The following is a 23,140-nucleotide window of genomic DNA, read 5'->3' on the forward strand; positions in this document are numbered from 1 at the left end:
GTTTCCTTAAAAAAATTGTCAAGCTTCTACCTATCCCTAAACAATTTGAAAACATTACTAGGGTGACAAAGTATAGACCAATATCCTAATTCATGTTGACACCACCATTTATTTAGCTACTGATTAAAACAGGTAATTCCACTCTTGATACATAAAGATCAAGTAGGATTCATAAAAAGACGCCAAGCTAAAGGAAATTCATGAAAGATCATTGATATAACCGAGTTTACAACAGAATGACATATTCCAAAGTTGTCTCAATGCAGAGAAAACCTTCGGTCAACTGGATTTGGAAGAAATAATAAAATCTGATGGACTCTATCATAGCACGATACATAAATCCTTCTGCTAAAATAATTGGCCAAGAAATCAATTCTGAATGGTTAGATATAAAGAACACCCTTGCTTATATATATTGTCTTTGGAACCTTTGACAGCAAGAATCGGTTAATCCCTTAAATAAACATTAAGAGATTAGGGTTGGTAATATGAAATGTAAAATAAGCCTTTATGCTGATGACAATCTTCTGTGACCCAAAAAATCGCAATCTTTAAAGAAACTGAAATGTATGGTCAAATGTTGAACTACAAATTAAATTTGAGTAAATTGCAACTGAAGTACAAAATAGGCTACAGAAAATGTTTGGCTTCTATTGGATAGTTGAAGGGATAAATTATTTAGGACAGATAATACCAAATAAGAGAGAGGATTTGATGGATTTAAAGCTAATATGTTAATGCATATACACAAACATCAGGTAGATTCATGTAAACAGGAAGAATGGTATCATATAAAGCAAAAAATTGTGGGATTAATAAACTTGGAGTTTCTTTTGTAGCTGCATCCAGGGCCGGCCTTAGGGGTGTACAACCTGTGCGCCGGATCTTAAATTAAAACATTGTTTGTTTTTTTTGTAACTTTATTTAACATCCTCCATGTTAAATAAAGTTTTTTTAACTTTATTTAACATGGAGGATGTTAAATAAAGTTAAGCAAAAAAAACCCGGTGTTTTCATTTAAGTCCCGGGCAGGGGCGCCGAACGGTTGCTCGTGAAGTTTTCAGCAACCGCTCTACGCCCCTCACTCTCCATGACTCCATGCAGGGGGGTAGATAGTGATAAGGGGCAGGGGGGGTAGATAGTGATAAGGGGCAGGGGGGCAGATAGTGATAAGGGGCAGGGGGGGTGGATAGTGATAAGGGGCAGGGGGGTAGATAGTGATAAGGGGCAGGGGGGGTAAATAGTGATAAGGGGCACAGGGGGGAGATTTTTTTCCTTTCTTTTTTGGGGATGGGGGGGCGCCAGAGGAGTAGTCCGCACAGGGCACCAAAACACTTACGGCCGGCTCTGGCTGCATCAAAGTAGAATAACAATTTTTAAGAAGGGAGAAAAATCTATAGTTTTTAATACAATTATTACAGCATGGTCTTTATTTAAAAAGAACATTTTATTTAAGGATAAAATACTTAAAAATGCCCCTTTAGAAAGCATTGAATGCAACATAAAACATATGAAATTGTCCAAATAGGTCGACAGGAAGACACTAAAAATATTTCATATGTTCGAATAACTGTCTGAAGAATATAATTTACCTCCTAGAAAAATGCTTCAAAACTAAGGATAAGACATTAAGCAAGGACAGGCATAGTGCGGCTTCACCAAATGAGATCTCAGACGGGACTGAATTTGCCGGTCCCATTATTTTATAGTATTGCTGCGTTAATGAGACATGCGTTAATGAGACATGCAATTGACTCCATGTGTACTGTACACAGACACTGCATTTCTCTGGACAGGTCCCCGAGAGATAGATACTCGCCTTAAATGTTTTGCTGCAACAGCTGACCTTTATCATTGCTTTCGTTTGATATTTGTGTTCACACGTTCACTTTAAGCTTGTAATCATTGCCAAATAGAGTTAAATGTGATCATGGATAGAGAAACTTAGATGGCAACCTGGTCTAAGATAGCAAAAGTAAACCACTGTTGTATTTACAAGAAACACAATATAAGGGTATTAATATGCGGTACTTATTTTGAAATTTGATCCACTTGTCTCTGATATATTCTGGGGATGTAAGAGACAGCAGGGTACCTTTACTCATATATGGTGGTCATGGGAGAAGATTGTAAATACTTGAAAAACATTTCTTTGAATTATTTCTGAATTGACTAATATACTAGCACTATATTTTTGCCACTCTTCTCTGAGCTCTTCTGCACTTGTATATGGGAATTGTTCCTGGTAAAAAAAGAGCTTTAGCTGTTCAATTCACGAGGAAATGGAAGCTGCATTAAATCAAACCAGACATCAATGGAAAAAGGTTATTTTATTGCAAATCAAAAGAATGAACATATTTCTATATGTTTGGCATTCTTGCTTAAAACAAAATCCCTGGCAATTTGAGTGGGAAAGATACTTACTGGGATTTTTTTATTTTTTTTTAAATGGCAATTGTCAACTGCATAGACGGGTTCTACACTGTAGCGACTTTAGTATGTGTAATATTCAACGGCGCATAGATTCGGTTGTTTCAGAATAATATACTACTTGATGTTTTTTTTTATCAAATATATTTTTATTGATTTTACATAATACAATGCAATATGACAAAAAAATCTCAATCAATCCAGTGCATTTCACTGAAACAGTAATATAAGAAAGGAACAAATACACACATTTTCATAAGTGTGGGTATTATACAATTCTTCCCCTTATTCTCTAACCTTAGCCCATGGAAAGCTCTATCTAATCTTTGCAGTTCTTGTCTCAAGTCTGTAACGACAATTAACATGCCAGGCAAGTCATGGTGATAAAGGAGCATAGGAACTTCTGTAAAGAGCTTAAGACAATTTCTTCCTTCGCTCAGCCGATGTTGCTGAAATGCCAGATATTGAGACATTCAGAGGCCACCAAAAAAGGTGGGGGTAGCGATGATTGTTCCCCCTCTTCCTCATCCCATCTGCGGTGGGATATGGGGTAATTAAAAAGGGTATCTGTCTCTTTTATACCGTTCCCCTTCTACTGCGAATGGGAATGATGGGTTAAATAATGTAAAACCCCACCATCCTATCAAAAAACAGGAGGTTAATAAACGTTACCCTTGGGGGGCTCATTGCCTCTCAACCCTGGTAGGCCCCTCCGGCAATGATCCACAAAGCCCTGGCTCCTCAATTTGCAGCTGCATATAAACATATCGGGGAAATCTCTTGGTTTGACCCAGAGTCTTCAGATGAAGCCCTTCTTTCCCAGGGTCAGTATCTTCTTTGTCTGGGCAAGTATTTGGACATGCCCATTCCCATGGCCATTCCCATGCCCATTCCCACTAGCTGTGGATAAAAAATTCCCCATCCATGTTTCTTCCACTCCACAACCTGAATGGGGCTAACCTTATCCACAGCTAGTTACCTTTCCAGAAGAAGGGGAGCTTTGAGTAGCCTACCATGGGAAGTTCCCGGAAATGCTTATAGACCAAATATCTATCCATTTTAAAGGACATTATGAAAAATTGAATTGTGTATAAAATTCTCGTTGCATTCACCAAAGGGTTAATATAAAATTGAAATGAAGTTTAAAATTTGCAATATTTTTTATGTTTCCCAAAAATGATGTAAATCATTCATGTAAAATGATCTGGCACTTCTACATTCCCGCTGTTAATACAAACGCTGCAGGGACTTTCTTTCTTATATTTCTCCAGCCATTTTAGAAGCACTTTTTCATATCCTATGTATTATTCAGATTTCTCATTTTAAGATACTATTTCGCTCCTGGTGTTAGTCCAGGAAATAATTACCAAGAAAAAAATACAAAACTCCTAAGTTTTTTTTTTTAATGAAAATCCCAGAGAAAGAATTGGCAATCTATTATTAATAACCACTATGGAAATTCTTATTTGAACTCATACTATATGCAAGACATTATTAGTTAGTGAAACGTATACTGCCTATGAAAGAATTAGATATTATATATTTTCCTCTTTTAGCTCCAAAACAAATATGTATTTCAGGACCTGTAGCACACATGTTAAATGGGTGTGGAAACTCACCTTTGATCTCTTGTAAATGACTTGTCTTAATTGTAATGCAATATTATCAACAGTTTAAATGAAAAAAATATATAATAAAGATGTGCAATAACTGGACATATGATCTATACAACCATAACAATAAACAATACCTTGATCTTTACAACAATAACAATAAACAATACCTTGATCTATACAACAATAACAATAAACAATACCTTGTTTCACCCATGTTTTTTTAGCACATTAATTTGGCAACAGGCCACTACAATAGGCAAGTGTGTTGTCCATTTTGGCATTACAACTGCAACATGAGTAACACACACAGGCACACACATATATCTAAACTGTGCAAAAGTTTGGAGTCCCATTGCCCTTTCTACCGCCTAGCTATGTAGGTTCTACCTGGCTTTATTATGAGGTTCTGAGCCAAATTATAGATCCTAGATTAGGAACGTCTGTGCTAACCTAGCAACTTTATAGCAGTGCATTAAATTGGGAGCCTCTAGGTCTCTCGGTGTAGACGAAGTACTTTGCTGCCTTTACTTTTTCCATTAAAAAAATTGGACAAACCTTCATCTTTGTCCTTCCCTAACGAGTACATATTCAAACCGATATGAAGACCATTCCCAACAGTTTTAATTAAAAGGATATCATTATCTTTTTATACATTACAGATGTTCTTAGTTATTTTTAACCCCGGTATGCTTACGTTGCATCCACATGCCATCCAGGTACTATTACACTTGGCATGCTATTACCTTCACGTCAGTAGCGTACCTACCGGGGGGCGGGGGGGGGCGGTCCGCACCGGGTGCCGCTCATCAGGGGGGTGCCAACTTGCCGGCACCCGGCACCCCTCCAGAGACGGACAGCAATGTCCGCCGCTGGAGGAACAGGCTCGCAAGGGAGCGGTATCGGAGGTCTTTAGCAGACCTCCTGCTCCCTTGAGTGATTTTAAGCCGGGTTCAACCCTTGAACCCGGCTTAAAACCACTCAAGGGAGCCGGAGGTCTGTTAAAGACCTCCGATATCGCTCCCTTGCGATCCGCGCGGCAACAGCTGCTGTGCGCCGGGATTTGTTGTCAAATCCCGGCGCACAGCACTGAAGCCGCGCCCACTGCCGTCCGTGACCTCTGACCCGGAAGAAGACAGAAGAACTGAAGAAGAGGAGCGAAGAGGAGGAAAAGAAGCTGTAAGGAGAAAAGAGGAAAGGTAGGAAAGCATTCAGTGAGTGAGAGTTGATTGGTATGTGTGTGGATTGGTATGTGTGGATTGGTATGTGTGGATTGGTATGTGTGGATTGGTATGTGTGGATTAGTATATGTGTGGATTGGTATGTGTGGATTGGTATATGTGTGGATTGGTGTATGTGTGTGGATTAGTATATGTGTGGATTGATATGTGTGGATTGGTATATGTGTGGATTGGTATATATGTGGATTGGTATGTGTGGATTAGTATATGTCTGGATTGGTATATGTCTGGATTGGTATATGTGTGGATTGGTATATGTGTGGATTGGTATATGTGTGGATTGGTATGTGTGTGGATTGGTATGTGTGGATTGGTATATATGTGGATTGGTATATGTGTGGATTGGTGTGTGTGTGTGGATTGGTATGTGTGGATTGGTGTGTGTGTGGATTGGTGTGTGTGTGGATTGGTATGTGTGTGGATTGGTATATGTGCGGATTGGTAAGTGTGTGAGAGTGATGGGTGTTATGCTGTACCATTTCCAATGTATTTTTCATTATATAATTATGCTCTAGTACATCATAACTCCCATCACTCTATACTGTTCCATACAGTGACAGAGCTGGGAGACAGAGGCCTTGCACCCCCACCGCAGGACTCCTGAAAGGTAAGTGAACTTCAAAGTGGGAGAGGGTAGATAGTTAGGAGGGGGTAGATAGGGAAAAGGGAGTGAGACGAGGGGATAGGGGGTAGATAGGGAGAAGGGAGTGAGAAGGGGTAGGTAGTACAAAAGGGAGTGAGAAGGGGTAGATAGGGCAATCATACTCCTATCATGCCAAGTCTGCGAGTACATACTGGAATCTGGGTATGCCTGGGCATGATAGAAATGTGATTGCTGTTAACAATCATATATATATATATATATATATTAATATTGTTATTTAATTGTTTTGTCCTATTTTGGTGTGTTACTTACTTGAAATAAAAGTGTTAGATTTTTTTTATGGTGTGGGGGGGTCCATATTCGGTTTCGGCCAGGTAAATGCTGCATTTTCGGTTTCAGTCCAGAATTCGTTTCGGTGCATCCCTACTACTAATGAAGTGGTAGGCCTACACCACATCAATGTTTGGCTTAGTATATAGTGATAGGAGTTATGCTGCACTATTGTCAATGTCTGGCTCAATGTATAGTGATAGGGATTACGCTGTACCACCGTCAATGTGTGCCTCAGTATATAGTGATAGGTGTTATGTTGTACCACCCTCATTGTCTGCCTCAGTATATAGTGGTAGGTGTTATGCTGTACCACCGTCAATGTCTGCCTCAGTATATAGTGATAGGTGTTATGCTGTACCACCGTCAATTTCTGCCTCAGTATATAGTGATAAGTTTTATGCTGTACCACCGTCAATGTCTGCCTCAGTATATAATGATAACAGTAAGTGTTATGCTGTACCACCTTCAGTGTCTGCGCCGGTATATAACGGTAGAAGCTATGCAGTTTTAAATTGTGGGGGGGAGGTGCCACATACAGGATCCGCCCCAGGTGCCAAATACTCTAGGTACGCCCCTGCTTCACGTGACAACTTCCGGGCACTTTTAGTCACTTTTGTCCATTTGCTGCTTTTTTTTTTTTTTTGCTGCAAATATCGTGAATGTAATTTTTCAGGAGAATCAATATCATCAATGTCTTTCCCACTTTTATATTGCATAAAATCTGGTCATTCAATTTGAAAATGAAAAATTGGTTTAAAAATACACGGTAGATCACAATGCAACGCAAGGGTGTATAGAATAGTATAAACTTTCAAAATCTTTATAATTAGAGAACAGAACTCCTCCATACAAATGCCATTTTTTTGTACATTTGTACTTACTTTAATTCATTCCCTGTGGTGTAGAGGGGAGCACTTGTACTAATCTCTAGTACAGGTGCTGATGCCCATCAGGGGACTGAACCAAAATATCTTCAGGATTTACACCTGGATCAGGAAAGCTCTGAAACTCTACATCACCACCAAATAACAACTGGGAAAGTGACAGCCCCCTATGGATTGTAATCATAGAGGCTCAGGAGACTTAATAAATATGGGTTATGTGTTTTGTAACCCCGCAGCTTCACAGCATTCTCTCTAGTACCCTGGATTACAGACGATGTGTCCACAACTAAAGCGTGTTGAAAATCTCCTACAAATCAGGTTTTTTTCTATTTTTTTAATGACAGTAATTCATAAGCAGAGCGCCAACATATTGTACAATGATCACGCAGTGCTGAAATTGTCCATCTAGCATTGAAATGACAATAGCATGTTCCCAATTTAACCATGCAATTTTCAATATGAGCGCACATTAAACAAAAAATGTAATTTTGATTTTAGTTTAAAGCAGATCTGTCATCTTTCCAAATCCCAAGTTTTACAGTTTTGTAAAAGAAATAAGTAGAAAAAGAAATAACCAAACCATGCATGCTTTAATTTGCATTCTGTCAGATGCTTTAGAGACTTTGCAAAATAGACTTAAACATGTATTAAAAATAAAAAATGTAATTTTGGGTATCAGACTGTTCCTTTAACTCTTGCCAGCATGTAACTATAGCTGATGTTGAAACCAACTCATATTTCTCAAATGCAAAGACAATCTGAATGTCACTTGAAGGCAACCAAGTACTCGGGGATTGCTGGAGCTGCTTAGCATATACTTAAAATAAAAAGTATTTAAATTCAGATACCTCTGAAATCAAGGCGCTTAACTTGGTCAAACAGTACCCTGACACCCATGTGCCCAAAGGTGTTTAACATTTGAAACTGGCTCTGGCTAGTGAAAAAACTTTAAAAAAAAAACTACTGAGTTCACTAGCACAAGTAGTGCCTGGAGCACAGGACTCATGGGAACGTAACCATTTCTCAGTTTGGCTTGTAAATTGATGAAATGCTGTGGCCAGAGCACTCAGGGCAGTAGCGTACCTGCCGGGGGGGGGGGGGGGGGAGCGGTCCGCACCGGGTGCCGCTCATCAGGGGGGTGCCAACTTGCCGGCACCCGGCACCCCTCCAGAGACGGACAGCAATGTCCGCCGCTGGAGGAACAGGCTAGCAAGGGAGCGGTATCGGAGGTCTTTAGCAGACCTCCGGCTCCCTTGAGTGATTTTAAGCCGGGTTCAACCCTTGAACCCGGCTTAAAACCACTCAAGGGAGCCGGAGGTCTGTTAAAGACCTCCGATATCGCTCCCTTGCGATCCGCGCGGCAACAGCTGCTGTGCGCCGGGATTTGTTGTCAGATCCCGGCGCACAACACTGAAGCCGCGCCCACTGCCGTCCGTGACCTCTGACCCGGAAGAAGACAGAAGAACTGAAGAAGAGGAGTGAAGAGGAGGAAAAGAAGCTGTAAGGAGAAAAGAGGAAAGGTAGGAAAGCATTCACTGAGTGAGAGTTGATTGGTATGTGTGTGGATTGGTATGTGTGGATTGGTATGTGTGGATTGGTATGTGTTGATTGGTATGTGTGGATTGATATGTGGATTGGTATATGTGTGGATTGGTATATATGTGGATTGGTATGTGTGGATTAGTATATGTCTGAATTGGTATATGTCTGGATTGGTATATGTGTGGATTGGTATATGTGTGGATTGGTATATGTGTGGATTGGTATATGTGTGGATTGGTATGTGTGTGGATTGGTATGTGTGGATTGGTATATATGTGGATTGGTATATGTGTGGATTGGTGTGTGTGTGGATTGGTATGTGTGGATTGGTGTGTGTGGATTGGTGTGTGTGTGGATTGGTATGTGTGTGGATTGGTATATGTGCGGATTGGTAAGTGTGTGAGAGTGATGGGTGTTCTGCTGTACCATTTCCAATGTATTTTTCATTATATAATTATGCTCTAGTACATCATAACTCCCATCACTCTATACTGTTCCATACAGTGGCAGAGCTGGGAGACAGAGGCCTTGCACCCCCACCGCAGGACTCCTGAAAGGTAAGTGAACTTCAAAGTGGGAGAGGGTAGATAGTTAGGAGGGGGTAGATAGGGAGAAGAGAGTGAGACGGGGGGATAGGGGGTAGATAGGGAGAAGAGAGTGAGAAGGGGTAGATAGGACAAAAGGGAGTGAGAAGGGGTAGATAGGGCAATCATACTCCTATCATGCCAAGTCTGCAAGTACATACTGGAATCTGGGTATGCCTGGGCATGATAGAAATGTGATTGCTGTTAACAATCATATATATATATATATATATATATATATATATATATATATATATATATATATATATATAAATATTGTTATTTAATTGTTTTGTCCTATTTTGGTGTGTTACTTACTTGAAATAAAAGTGTTAGATTTTTTTTTATGGTGTGGGGGGGTCCATATTCGGTTTCGGCCAGGTAAATGCTGCATTTTCGGTTTCAGTCCAGAATTCGTTTCGGTGCATCCCTACTACTAATGAAGTGGTAGGCCTACACCACATCAATGTTTGGCTTAGTATATAGTGATAGGAGTTATGCTGCACTATTGTCAATGTCTGGCTCAATGTATAGTGATAGGGATTACGCTGTACCACCGTCAATGTGTGCCTCAGTATATAGTGATAGGTGTTATGTTGTACCACCCTCATTGTCTGCCTCAGTATATAGTGGTAGGTGTTATGCTGTACCACCGTCAATGTCTGCCTCAGTATATAGTGATAGGTGTTATGCTGTACCACCGTCAATTTCTGCCTCAGTATATAGTGATAAGTTTTATGCTGTACCACCGTCAATGTTTGCCTCAGTATATAATGATAACAGTAAGTGTTATGCTGTACCACCTTCAGTGTCTGCGCCGGTGTATAACGGTAGAAGCTATGCAGTTTTAAAGTGTGTGGGGGGGGTGCCACATACAGGATCCGCCCCAGGTGCCAAATACTCTAGGTACGCCCCTGACTCAGGGTAATGTGAACTTTCAGAAAACTACGTGTGAGTAAACATACTAGTGATAGAATACTTACAGGAGTCACTCACAATCCGTTTACAACTGGTTACCCATATTAAATTTAGATCACAAAACAAGTAAATAAATAAATATAGGTGCATTGTGTGTGTGAACATAAGCATTTCAAGAAGAATGTCCTGGGGCACAACAGACATTTTAACACAAAAAAGGGCCCACAAAGTCAGGCACTTATAACATCCTCATAATCTCTATGCTCTTTAATATGCAGAAATATTATAATTTTCTGCAAACTGAGAGATGGTCAAATACTTATGTGAGAGTTGTGAAAACTGAGCCATTTTCATTCCTTTGACGTGGCGTTATAATTTAAGCCATAGTAATAGAGAAGCATTTAAAATAAAACAGAATTTGTGCTTTTGAAATGAGAACTGAGTTCGGAATTGCTTCTTGGTGTGTCATCCAATGAGGACACAGCTAAAATACAAATCATTGTTCTCTGCGCCCAACATTCATATACCATAGACTGTTGGACTGTTGAGCAATCATTATGGTATTTGGGGGGGGGGGGTCATAATATAATGAACCACCCTTATAATCACCCTAAGTGATGTATGTATACGGAGCACGTAGACATTAACAAGGACAGCGCCACTGGTCAACCCATTGCAAACGCACCACATGTAGCTAACCTCTGACATACCTCCCACTACTGAGCGTACTCTGTAGTATTGTAATGAACCGAAGTGTGATCTCTATGAGAGCTGCACAAATACCCAGTGATATGGCATCATAACCCAGCATTTTGGAACCACACAAGGTTGTATATCACAAACACATGTGCTTTAGGAACTAAGATCACTGCTCCCTTGTGACCAAACACCTTCTCTGTTACTTGCTTTCCTGATGGGCCAGTGGACCTTGGCCTAAATGCGACACTGTATATGTACTTAGACATGTATGTATAAACACAGTACACCCTACAAGTCATACTTTTAGGACTTTAGTACTACCTTTTATGATTCATACATTTCATCTTTTACTTCACATTAAGTTGTAAATCCAGTTAATTTTGCATGAAGACTTGGTTCTTGGTAAATATGTTTTCCACATTTAAAAGTGTCCTTTCTGGATTTCTTTCAAGTACACTGGAATTGGTTTACATATGTATAAATATTAGTTGATGTTTAACAGTTAGAATGTGTGAGTAAGTCATTACTTAGTTAAGTGCTCAAATTAGACTTCCAGGCTTATGGTTGGTAGGGATGCCATGTGTTTTTAAATCATTCTGAGCCAATAAAAAAATTTGTTAAGCAATGATGGGCTGGAAGATTTTGAAGGTGAATGGTATATAAGCTAATGTTTTCTTTCCAAAGTTATGGAAATCAGTAGCTAAGAAATTGCATCCTTGTGTTTTTCCAGGACTGAGAGGTCAGTGGCACAAATATAAATGATAAACTATTTGCTGGTCGCTCTTTGTTTCTCCTTTTTTGTTACAAAATTATTCATTATTATTTTCTAAAATGCTTTAAAAATGTGTAGTCTTTAATTGTGTAAAGTTATTTATGATCTATTATCATGCTTAGTATAGATGGTACATATTTTACTGGGTATTATATTGGTGTTTTTTCTTCTTTTTTGTAATATTATCAGTCCAATATTACAGCTTCTGAGGCTCCTTAATTGTATCACCCTTTCTGCCCCTTATTACAGAGAACTATGCAATTTGAACGTTAATCAAGCCATTGTTTATAGTTTTTACATAAAAAAATGAATGTGAATAAAACCAGTCAAAAATAATGAATTATGTAGAAAACAGATACATTTGAGTTCATTAATCAATGGCCAAAGCCATGTTCATTAAACTAAGCAATGGTAGAACCTGTCACATAACAAAAATGTCAAAGATATTATATTTGTTCCTTCTTGTAGCATATCTCTAAGATCACCATTGTGTTTCACTGGTTAATGTAACAATTTACCTTCAATTTACTCAGTTTAAACATTTATTAAGAAATGAAGAAAGTCAAACAAATACTAAAGCGTTTCCTTATATTAGTTAACAATATTAGTGACTCACATGGCAAAATGAAACATTGAAAACATTGAAATTTGATTTTATCTCAAGTAATTTTATTCAAAACTCAACTGATGTATTATATTAATTAAATGTGCCTAGAAACACATATATTAGATGAGCTTGATGCATAAAAAATTTATAAAACTGACTAAAACTCTCCTGGTTTCATAGTGAATAAACCCCAATAGGATTACTGGTTCCTAGATGACAGGGACCTTGGATAGTTTGCTAGTTTGATAAATTACTATCTCAGACATGGGGTTTGAGGCTCTCTACCTAAAACCGTGTAAAACAGTTATAACTACTGGATGGCCCTGATGTACTTCAAAGGGAGCGTGAAGGCTGTGAGAACATAGATCGAGTGAAATAAATAAATGTGCTAACAATATTGCAATGCAAACTGGATTAAAATGTAACATTATGGTGGTCTACACATCCCATGCTATACATATAGAAAAAAGAAAACTGAAAATGCTTCAGCCATTTGGTTTGACAGATGTTTTCACTTTTCCCAAATGTTAGAAAAAAAAAAACCCAATATCAGAAATATCTAGGGTTTGTATGTTTCTAGAAATGTGAGTTAGATACCTCAAATTCAAAGTGATTAGTAAATATTTGACAAAACTCTGAACATGTTATTATCTCAAAATAACTAAATGTATATATTTTAGTTATATTTTTGTTACTGTATACCTGAAAATAACTTAATTTGCTTTTCTGTATTTTATAGAACAAAAGCTGTACACACGTGTAAAACTGTGAGGAAAGGGATTAAAATGTAATTAAAAAAACATCTAAGGATATACTAAATAATCAAGACATACACTTATTTCTCACACAAGTGAGTCTTTCCAACATGTATCGTAAGTTGTTCCTTGCCCTTCACTCTTACAAAACCATAGTCTGAATAAAAATGTTGGCACCTACATTGATAATTGGTAAACATTAATTTCGTATGGTCAGCTGCTGTAGTTTATTAAATAGAACAGGCAGGCCTTTGCTATTACTTTGAAATAAAATTATTGGTTTGGTTTATCACAATATTTTTCTTTCTGTTTTTTTTATTTTTTATTTTGTTTCACAGTTACGTCAGAAGGCTCCAAGAGTACAACACACCATCAAACTATTTTGCTGTGTTAGTGTTAAGGGAAATAATATGTCCCTGTAAGCCTTTTATCAGGTTTTCAGAACACATGATAAAAACACATTTTCAGTTGGCAGGATAGTTCAGGTACACTGTGTCGTATAAAATGAATAACTCCCCAGATTCATTTTCCGATACAACTCCCATTAGCCCAACACGTTTTCAGGTCAATGTAGTTAATGAAGGCTATGACAACCCTGCGTGTGAGGGAGATAAAGACCCTCCACAATATGAGGAAACATCCTTCGCCGGAGAAGACAACAGACTTAGAATGAGTTATGCTGCTGGGAATAGGGAGATGTATAACAATATTTTGCACAATGGAGACACGATTAAAACCGAAGGAAGTTTCCATCCTTATGACACGCACAGTCACACATATTACCTGAAAACATTTGGACACAACACAATGGAAGCTGTTCCCCAGATTGACTATTACAGAAACACGGGCAGTGTCTCCGGGGTCAAGAAAACCAGACCAAGTCTGGCAGATATCCATGACCAACTCTCGAAGGTAAGGTAACAAATATAAATGACAAATCATTAGGTCATTACACGCTGAGCTACATTACCTGTGACAACTGCTATTATAGTTATCCTTAAATGTTACAGTAGCAAGCCCTGCCACTGAAACCTCTAAAGACCCTCAAAATGAAAATGTCCTGCCTTGGCCATATGAAATGCTTAAATAATCTATAAAAATAGGCCCACGCATTTAAGAGAAACCATAAGAGCATTTCTCTAGGGTGAATGCATTTTGACTCTGTAAATGCTCCAGATGCTGCTGTCCGCTCTCTCTTTACCTTGTCTCTATCTTGCTCCTTTCCTGCTCCCATGTGCTTACCTGTCAGAAGGGTCTCTCCCCCTGGTGTTCTAGATGAGGCAGAAGGGGGTATTTATCTGCGTTGACTCAGACATTCATATCTAGATTCCCTTGAACCTCTGCTTGTTTCTCAACGCTGAGTACCAGAACAGAAATATAGAATTTTGACGGTAGATAAGAACCATTTGGCCAACCTAGTCTGCACATTTTCCTAATGTAAAGACTCAAACCGTAATCAGTCCTTGGTCTCACCTTACACTCAGGGTACCATACATGGTAGAATTCGATCCCTATATTAGCCTATAAGACTTATGTTGGGAAACTGTTCCACTTACCACCCACTCAGTAAAGCTTGAGTAGGTGTGCAAAAGAGAACGGATTTTATGCTGTTGTAGGCCACATGCTCTCTTATCTCCCTAGCAGGCCCTGTTCCAGGTGCTCCTAGCCCATCAAAAAATGTATATTTAGTAACATGATATTGGTTAGTGTTCCTCTCACACAAAGGTGCAGCTGATTTCTATTTAGAAAAATAAATCTATTTGCTAAGCACTTATCGTTTGTCAACTAAATGGTACAAATAATTCTTTCTAACAAAGACATGTATCAAATAATGGAACATTCACGTGTGTACATTTACAGTGTAACTTTTCAGTCAAAATAAAAACCTAGAATGGAATAATTTAAATCAGCAAGATTACTGTTATTTTCTGGCTCTCTCTTCTAAAAACTATGCAGATCACAGTAATTTAACTCTAAGACCACAAGTGTACAAAAAACAAAAACTGCTCAGCTGAACATAAATGTTTAGCGGACATATCACAGCTCAATATGCGCTGATTCTACACCTAAACAAACGTGTTTCTGATAAGATCAAATCACTGCATCTTTAATGAGACAAATTACAACAAAAGGTTAAATAATTTATTTAAACATTTGCGAAGATAGACGTAGATTGAATTGTAACTATTATGTGCAGAGATCGTCATCCAGTTATTATCTTGTTATTGTTGGATTTAGAGTATATGTGTAGAGATATACAAACAGCAAGTATGCAAAATTGCTTATGTTATGTTTAGGTAGGGCAGGTGTATAAAAAACATGTTGTCGTTATAAAGGGTTAAATTGCCACTGATACAATGCATTTTACCTCTCCAAAGTTTTTTTTTGTCTATTACTATATACTCCCGATGGAAATGCTGAATAGTTTTAGAAGACTTTCAATGCAGGTTTTTTTTTTTGTATGCCATCACACTCTAGAATCTGTGACGGCATATTTGATATCAGACATAGTTTTTTTTTAAAAAACTATGTATTTTCCACCATCATTAACACTAAGTAAGGTTTAGAAAGTCATTCAATTAAGCGCCTGATTTCCACTGTTGCATTTCAGCCTATGCGCAACACCCTGTATTAAAAAAGCTGCAAAATCTTCGATCTTTGAAAACTTTACTTCGCAACTTTACTGTTGTTTTGGGAAAAAAAAGTAATTTCATCAATGTGAAGCAGATGATAGATATTAGGGGAAATTTTCTAGGCATATGTTAGGCCAAATAGTATAATCTTCTGTGGAGGAGAACATTGAGCCCAATTCCGTATGAATTTCCATAAATAAAATCAACTTGGCACTACCTGTAAATATAAAAAAGGCTGATTTACATAATCATACATGCAGCAATAAACGCGCGTTATGTCAGTCCTTTCTTCGGAAAGATGACATTCTGATGAAGTCAGACTGACACCACCTAAATGTTGACTAGTTTAGATGAGTAAATTGAGTCTTGTCCGAAGCTTATTTTATATTCAGAAACGTGGGGACAATGATATGTCAGTTTGCATCAGTCTATTTTATTTCTAATAACTGAAGACATTCAATGAAATGAATACTTTTTTTAGTGCGGCAAATACATCTCTTTATTTCTCTTGGTAGCAGCTTTCTGGGTCCTGTGTAAAACTGTAAAAAATCCCATCTCAAGGATAAAAGGTTAGCTTTTTTTTCTCAGTTTAATATGGAAAGCTATAGTATTTGGAAACGTATGATTCAGGTGACAATGAGAGACATGTTTAGAATTTTCTGAGTTATGGCTATTTTCTTCTGCAAGTAGCTTTTGCGCCAAGACCAAGCAAATAACATACTGTGTCATACCGCCCCATAAATTTGACACTTTTTGTGCATTAAATTTTCCAGAAACATTTATGGCAGAAAATTAATCCACGTATAGCTTAAAATAAGCAACAAGCAGAACAAGATTTATTTTCGCAGAACCAGAGTTGACCCTCCTTCTGATGGGACAGCGTATATCACAAAGGACCTAAAATCAATGCCATATTTTATTCTCTGATATTTATTGTCATAATAGTACATAATGTAATGGGTTTTTCATCCTTTGCTATACTTTTTTTTTTATGTCTGCTTTGAAAAAGTAAAATAACATCTTAACACGTACATTGCAACACATTATACCAATCTATACATTACTATTATATGAATGAACTGAGCTGAGATTTTTCTAAACTTTCATCATAAACAGCTCATTAAAATATTCCGTGTTACATTGTTATTCTTTCAGTAGTGAACTAGCTCTACACTGCCTTTTGTGAACCATAAACCTTGGGTTTTCCACTCAGGTCTACAGGAACGGTTCCTTGTGGAGCTATTTGATGGTTTGGGAGCCTCTAGACACTAGAGCTAGCAGTGATGATAGAAGACCCAAGAAGCTACGCTGGGTGGGAGGTTGCTCTCCCTAATGGCGACTGTTTCGATTTTGGCTCGTTCGTAAAAAGGCTGAGCAGACAATGTGTCTGAGCCCAGTCCCATTGTGTACAATGTTGAAGTACCAAAACAACATCATTGTTCAAAAATGTGCTATTCAATGTTGATATTGTTTCAGTTTGCTAAGTATGATTGTATTATTGCCCTCTATTTCTAGAATCTTGTGTTTTCTTTAAACAACAGAAGCAAAAGTTGTTCTCTGTCCCCATTTTATAGTCTGACTGACTCAGTATTTTAAGAAAGAAACATGTATAATATATATATATGCATGGTACAGTTGAGTCTAACATTTGATATGAGATCAGTTTATTGATTTAACTCTCAAGCACACTCTAAATATAGATTTGTTAATGATTGGTTTGCGATTACTGGCTGTTTGTCATAATCCTGAGTGGCATCTCTGTTAAACGTTACATTGTCAATACGTGTCCTGTCTGCGTCCTTTACCTTTGTAACTATATTTTTATAGTCCTAGCCCCTGAAATATTTTCTTCATTTGCACCATGGTTAACTTGGGGCATGTCCGTAGATAGAACTTGTGATAATGTATGCTCATGAAACCTAACTTCATATTTGAAGACCCACAAGTACACTTTCAAAATGCTGGTGCCACAAAGTAAATAAACAACAATTAAAGACGTGTAGTGGCTTCAAACTTATAGTTAACTTATAGTTACCAATAAAATTTTGTTGTTTGAACATAAGTCTGGCCCTCTAGGTTTTGAAGTTTAACACCTAAGGGGGTAATGCAGTTTGGAAGGGATTTCATATTCGGGGTTGTAAACAGACCAAGAATTCTATACGTAGATGATTTCATCAGTTTTAGTGGCAATTTTAGCTATTTTGACTGAGCTGTTTATGTCCAAAGCTGAAGCTCAACACATTCCCTTCCTTTTGATCTTTTACACTTACCAAAAGTGTACATTTTAAAGTTACTTCCGTCTTGCATGAGGTTAAAGAGGACAGCCACTGGTGGTCTAAAGTACCATAAGAGCCCAAACTGAAGTGAACCGGTACATTGTTTTTTCTTTAATCACAATAAGAGTGCCAAGACTTTGACATGTTAGCAGAATGGCTAGGAATGGGTTACTTGCTAATTAACTTTGTATCGACAGAGTGCTGTTATTTGAATCACTTCATGTAGTGATAGGAAAAGAAAACTATATTTCAGATTTCTGAACAATAAGGCATGTTGTGGCGCTGCACTGGCTTCTCCCGCGACATGCACTCAACCTGCGATTTGGTCACTTCACCGATTATGCCTGGGATGCCGCACGACTTAGTTTCCTTAGTGCAAATCTATTGGTAAATGAGTAATCTCTGTTAGAAACAAAGGAATTCGTAGTAAATTAATAGAACATTAGGAGCCATTATTTATGGTAATGGTGTGTGAAAGTACACATTAATTCCGGGAATGCTGGAAACAACCGTTTTCAGGTGGCAATAATTGAAGGTTTCTTTTTGTGTCGGTAAGAATTTGGCCGTGTGCTCTAGCTGCAAAGTAGAATATGCATATTCATTTGCGAAGATGAATTCAGCACATTGATATTTATAGCTGTTTCAGAAACTTCCCAATGTAACCTTTTCACTGCCTACAAGTATTGCGCAATGTGCCACTGCTAACTCCACCGGCAGCGAGGCATTTCAATTAACCATTACTACTTCTCCTGTAAAACGATTCATCATTATCTACCCTTCTCAGGTGACATATTGTAGAATGAATAGCTGAAAAAGCGCTTTATAAATGAAATAAAAAATAAATAAAAACTTTCACCAGCCGAAAGATACTCTTTATTACCTTTGTCTTTCTTTCTTTTAATTCAATTAAATGCACTTCCTAGCATTAAATATTTTTGTATGTTTTGTTTATATGGAATGGACGATATTTCTGTTAAAACAAAGCATTTTGGAGGCTTGCAAAACACTCTGTTCCTCTTCTCTTCCCATTATGTCCCCGTTTTCTTGGAGCGTAAAGTCTTTGCCGGGTATGTATCATAGTGTTCTATAGCTCTAAAAGTCAAAATCCCTTACTCAATTACATAAATAGTTATCAATAGATCAGGTCGTTTCTCGAACGTTTTATTTAAGCTCCATCCTCTTGCCAGGCTAACCACACACCCAAAAGCTAAAGTGTTGCTTTTTAGCTATCTGATACCTTGTGATATATGTTCTTCTTCGTTGCTTATCATGCTTGGTTGGTTGGTTAACAGTGATAATCATTACTGTTTATAGTAAAGGTATATCTGGGTCCACTCTCTTCCCCACAGTCATGGTTATGTTGGAGCTAGGCGACGAAGCAAAGAAACAAATATCTCTGCCTTCAGAGTCATTGACACCTACATTCTACCCATGGTAGAGCTTCATATATATTCTAACTATAATGTATAATATATAATCGTTTTTCCTTTTGTGACTATAGAATGTAGCAGTGACTCCTGGCTCAGTTTCCAATGGAGATGGGGTTTTGGGTGAAGAGGAACCAAATAAGGAGGAAGAAAAGGGTGGATTTGTAAAGTTCGGATGGGTAAAAGGTGTACTGGTGAGTTACTTGAAATACAGAAATACATTTTCCCTAATGTGCTCTCGTTATAGTTTTACCGTTGTCTTAGTAGAATCCACCACACTAACATATGAATGTAAGATCTATTGCCAACAACCATCCACCTATTTTAGTAAACTGTTTTATTGACCATATATTAAATTATTATCTATTAGTAAAACCTTTGCACAAATTGTCAAGGCATTTGGAAAGGATTAGGGAAATAAAGTCATTTTTTTAAATAAACACAGCATTTTCACACTGGTTTGGAATAGTGTTTGCCATTTGCACAAAAACCTATATTCTTTGTAGGTCAGATGCATGCTGAATATATGGGGTGTGATGCTGTTCATTCGACTCTCATGGATTGTTGGACAAGCTGGAATCGGTAAGCTTATAATTCTGTTTGCTTAACCATTTGATTGCCAGAAGGCATCAGAATCTAATGACACTCAAAAAGCTAAATCCAGTTGAGTACTAGAAAAATGTTAAAATAATGCAGGTTCGGAGAAGGAATTTTAATTACTCGGTATATCTGTAACACATTGTACCACTTCTGCTCTCAGACAACAAATGGCGCAAATACCACCTGTTTGCTATTATATGACGCCAACACGGGGATTATTCTCAGTGTGTGAACAAGCACTTACAACAGTTTCAGGCATACGTCTGTTTAATATATTTACTCAATGTAGGCACGTCTCCCATGGATATAGTCTGACAGTTTTTATTAACTTCATACATCACTTTAGTAATTTTCACGCCCGTTGGGGCTCTAGCAGCAGCCTTTGCCAGCCAAACATAGGATTTAAGTGCAAACATTTGCAGTTATTGACTTTTTTTTACTTTCTTAAAAAAAGCTTGGGCAGGTGTACTGTGTAGTGCAGTTACAAGGAACCCATGTGAATCACTTAATGTATGTGGTTTCTATAAAATCAATGTCTCAAAAATAATGTACACACCCGATTGCAAGAATATGCCCCCTTCCATACACGCACCAAGAGCAACTGTCATTTCACCTAAATTGTTAAACCGTTTTTGACAAAGAGCTGGTTTGTATATTTAGGTGAACACAAAACCATTGCTTTGGAATGATATAGTCAGGGCCTAGCTTCTAAAAGAAAGGGGCTCCACTATACATATATGTGCGGATAGAATAATCAAGCACTTGTTTAGCTACAAAATAAATCTGATGTTTATTTAGATTGAAACAGAGGTTGACTTAGAGTAAATCAGAGGTAAGTGAGCCAGGAGTAGTACAGAAGCTGAGCCAGAGCCAGCGAGTCAACCCTACACCCAGCTTGCCATCCCTATATATCAGGCATGTCCAAAGTCCGGCCCAAGGGCCAATTGCGGCCCGCGTTCCGGACTGATAAGGCCCCACAGATAAGTTGCCCAAATATAGATCTGTTTTTTTTATATATTAAAGTCAGAGAGATTTAACACCTGTTTAGATTTGTCATCCAAGTCACAAACTGAAAAGTATGCCGTTTTCAATAAACTTTGCATAAAATAGTTAATTTGCATTTAATTTTAATGGTTCAAAGAATGTCAGGCAAAATGGTCGGCCCTCGCACATGTTCACTTCATCAAATCTGGCACTCTTCAAAAAAAGTTTGGACATGCCTGCTATATATGAACTGAAGTAGACTCTCCTGCTTTAAAGGCAAACTAAGGAGGCATTTCCAGCCAGCTCAAGTTTAGATCATTCTTTGCCCTTATTGAGGAGCTTGGCATTGTGCTTAAGCCCACATCATCTTACCTTGGTCTAGGTTAAAAAATATATAAACCATTTGAAACGTTTTCATACTCTTCATGTATGATTAATAAAACTATTCAGTAAAGTCAAAGCTATATGGGTAGTTCCAGATGTAAATCTCAGATTTTTAGATAATAAAGCACTCTACTTATACTTGATGTCTTACCTCGTTTTATTCCAATAAACATCCTTTATCTGTAGACCCAGAGGCTGTCATGTAATATCTTGGGTGACTTTCCCCTTTAAAATCATACTAGATTGACCTAATACTGTGCCTTGTCCTACAATTAGTCTCGATAAGAGGATCAGCTTTTATTTGCATCTTATTGCTTAGCCCTTGTTAACAATGGGCTGAGGACATTTCTTCCCATAGGCGATTTTAAATAGTGTGCTCATCATTCACTTAATGAGAATAGCTTATGCCAGAATTCTGAATAGAACTGGGTCGTTTGGGATATATAGGAAGATTGTTCCTTACTAAGACAAATATTAGAGATTCTCAAAGTTCTAATTTTCACTGGCCGGCACTTTAGCATATGCCACGTCTGACAAATAACTGCTTGGTGACTTTATGATGCATACCAAATTAAACCTTATAGCCACAGGGACACAACCACATCTTATGTCCTGCCGTGAAACCTGCCAATTCTTTGCTTAGGGCTTTCATGGACAATTAGTTTTCTAAGGGCAGAATGGTAACTTATTTGTGTCATTAAGTGGTATAACTCCACTCTTAGATGTGAGAACAGCCGGAAGGACTTTCCAATTTAAAGTTATTTATCTTTAATGGTGTGATGAACATAATGTTATTATATGTATACGTGTTGGATTTAAGTTAAAATAATTTATAGTTTTGCATTAAATTTCTGTTGATGTGTTTATTATTAGCCACATACTTTTTTTTAGTCATTATTATATGAGTATCATGATTTCTGCAAAGTCTTACATTTAGGGAGAATTGCACTGGAGACATTTTCTTATTTTGGCTTTGTGTTATAGTTTCATTTCTTGATATTATTTGTTCTTATACTGAATTTTCTTGGGAGACATTATAATAGTGTTGATCAGTGCAAGGAGGGATTTTTAACTATTATATACCTGTATGAAGGCTTGGGTATAACCACATGAGGTTGAGAAATGAAGTGAAATTACCCATGCACCCTAAGATTATCCCGCTTGGGTTCTATTATTATTATCTTTCATTTATGTAGCGCCAGCAATTTACGCAGCGCTTAATACAATACATATATTCAAGGGATATGACGACTACAACTGACAGACTGAGACAAACCGATACATTAGGTGGAAAATGTATCGGTTTGTTCCCAGGCAGGATAAAAACAAAGTGGTTTGACCAAAATTTCAGATTTTGTTTGTACAAACTATTCACACCATACGTTGTATGAATTCATATTACAATATGATCATCCTGCAATTTTTTCTATAACGTTTATTTACATTGTTCATATTATGAATTCATATTACGATACGATCAGCTGAAAATTGTATCTATACATGTAATTTACGTTAGTGGAGTTTAAATCTGTTCTCAATGCAACCCCGGGGTTTCCGGGTGAACTTGATGTTCAACATGTAGTATCATTCCGCATGATGGAAGTTGTAGTTACAAATCTGGAGATCCATTGGTGGTCATTATTACTGTAGGAAGGATAGCATAAGATCAAAGCAATGGAACAAAAAGATTTAATAGTTAACGGAGTATATTCTTCTCTTTCCACTGAGGTCTTGGTGTCATTATCATCGGGTTAGCTGTGACAGTAACTGCTATAACTGGCCTGTCCACCTCTGCAATTGCCACAAATGGATATGTCAGAGGAGGTAATAAAAAATGAGCCATGAAACATTCTA

The 23,140-nt window shown here is 37.7% G+C and overlaps 1 protein-coding gene across 3 annotated transcripts in view; it reads left to right on the forward strand.

The window, feature by feature from the left end:
* Window positions 1-13,486: 13,486 nt before the first annotated feature.
* The window catches only part of LOC149297819 (solute carrier family 12 member 1-like), a 42,824-nt gene continuing 33,170 nt past the window's right edge, over window positions 13,487-23,140 (forward strand). For 2 of the 3 annotated variants that reach the window (XM_089488336.1, XM_089488337.1), the window contains exons 1-3: window positions 13,487-13,894; window positions 19,393-19,512; window positions 19,825-19,900. In XM_089488336.1, coding sequence (XP_089344462.1) covers window positions 13,487-13,894; window positions 19,393-19,512; window positions 19,825-19,900 — 604 coding nt within the window. Of the gene's footprint in view, window positions 13,895-19,392; window positions 19,513-19,824; window positions 19,901-23,014; window positions 23,111-23,140 lie in introns of all 3 variants that reach the window. The other variant, XM_089488338.1, reaches the window with a different exon arrangement.

This window comes from Sceloporus occidentalis, unplaced genomic scaffold (assembly GCF_023333645.1).
Source record: "Sceloporus occidentalis isolate IW3139 unplaced genomic scaffold, rSceOcc1.0.p SCAF_37, whole genome shotgun sequence".
Lineage (NCBI taxonomy): Eukaryota > Metazoa > Chordata > Lepidosauria > Squamata > Phrynosomatidae > Sceloporus > Sceloporus occidentalis.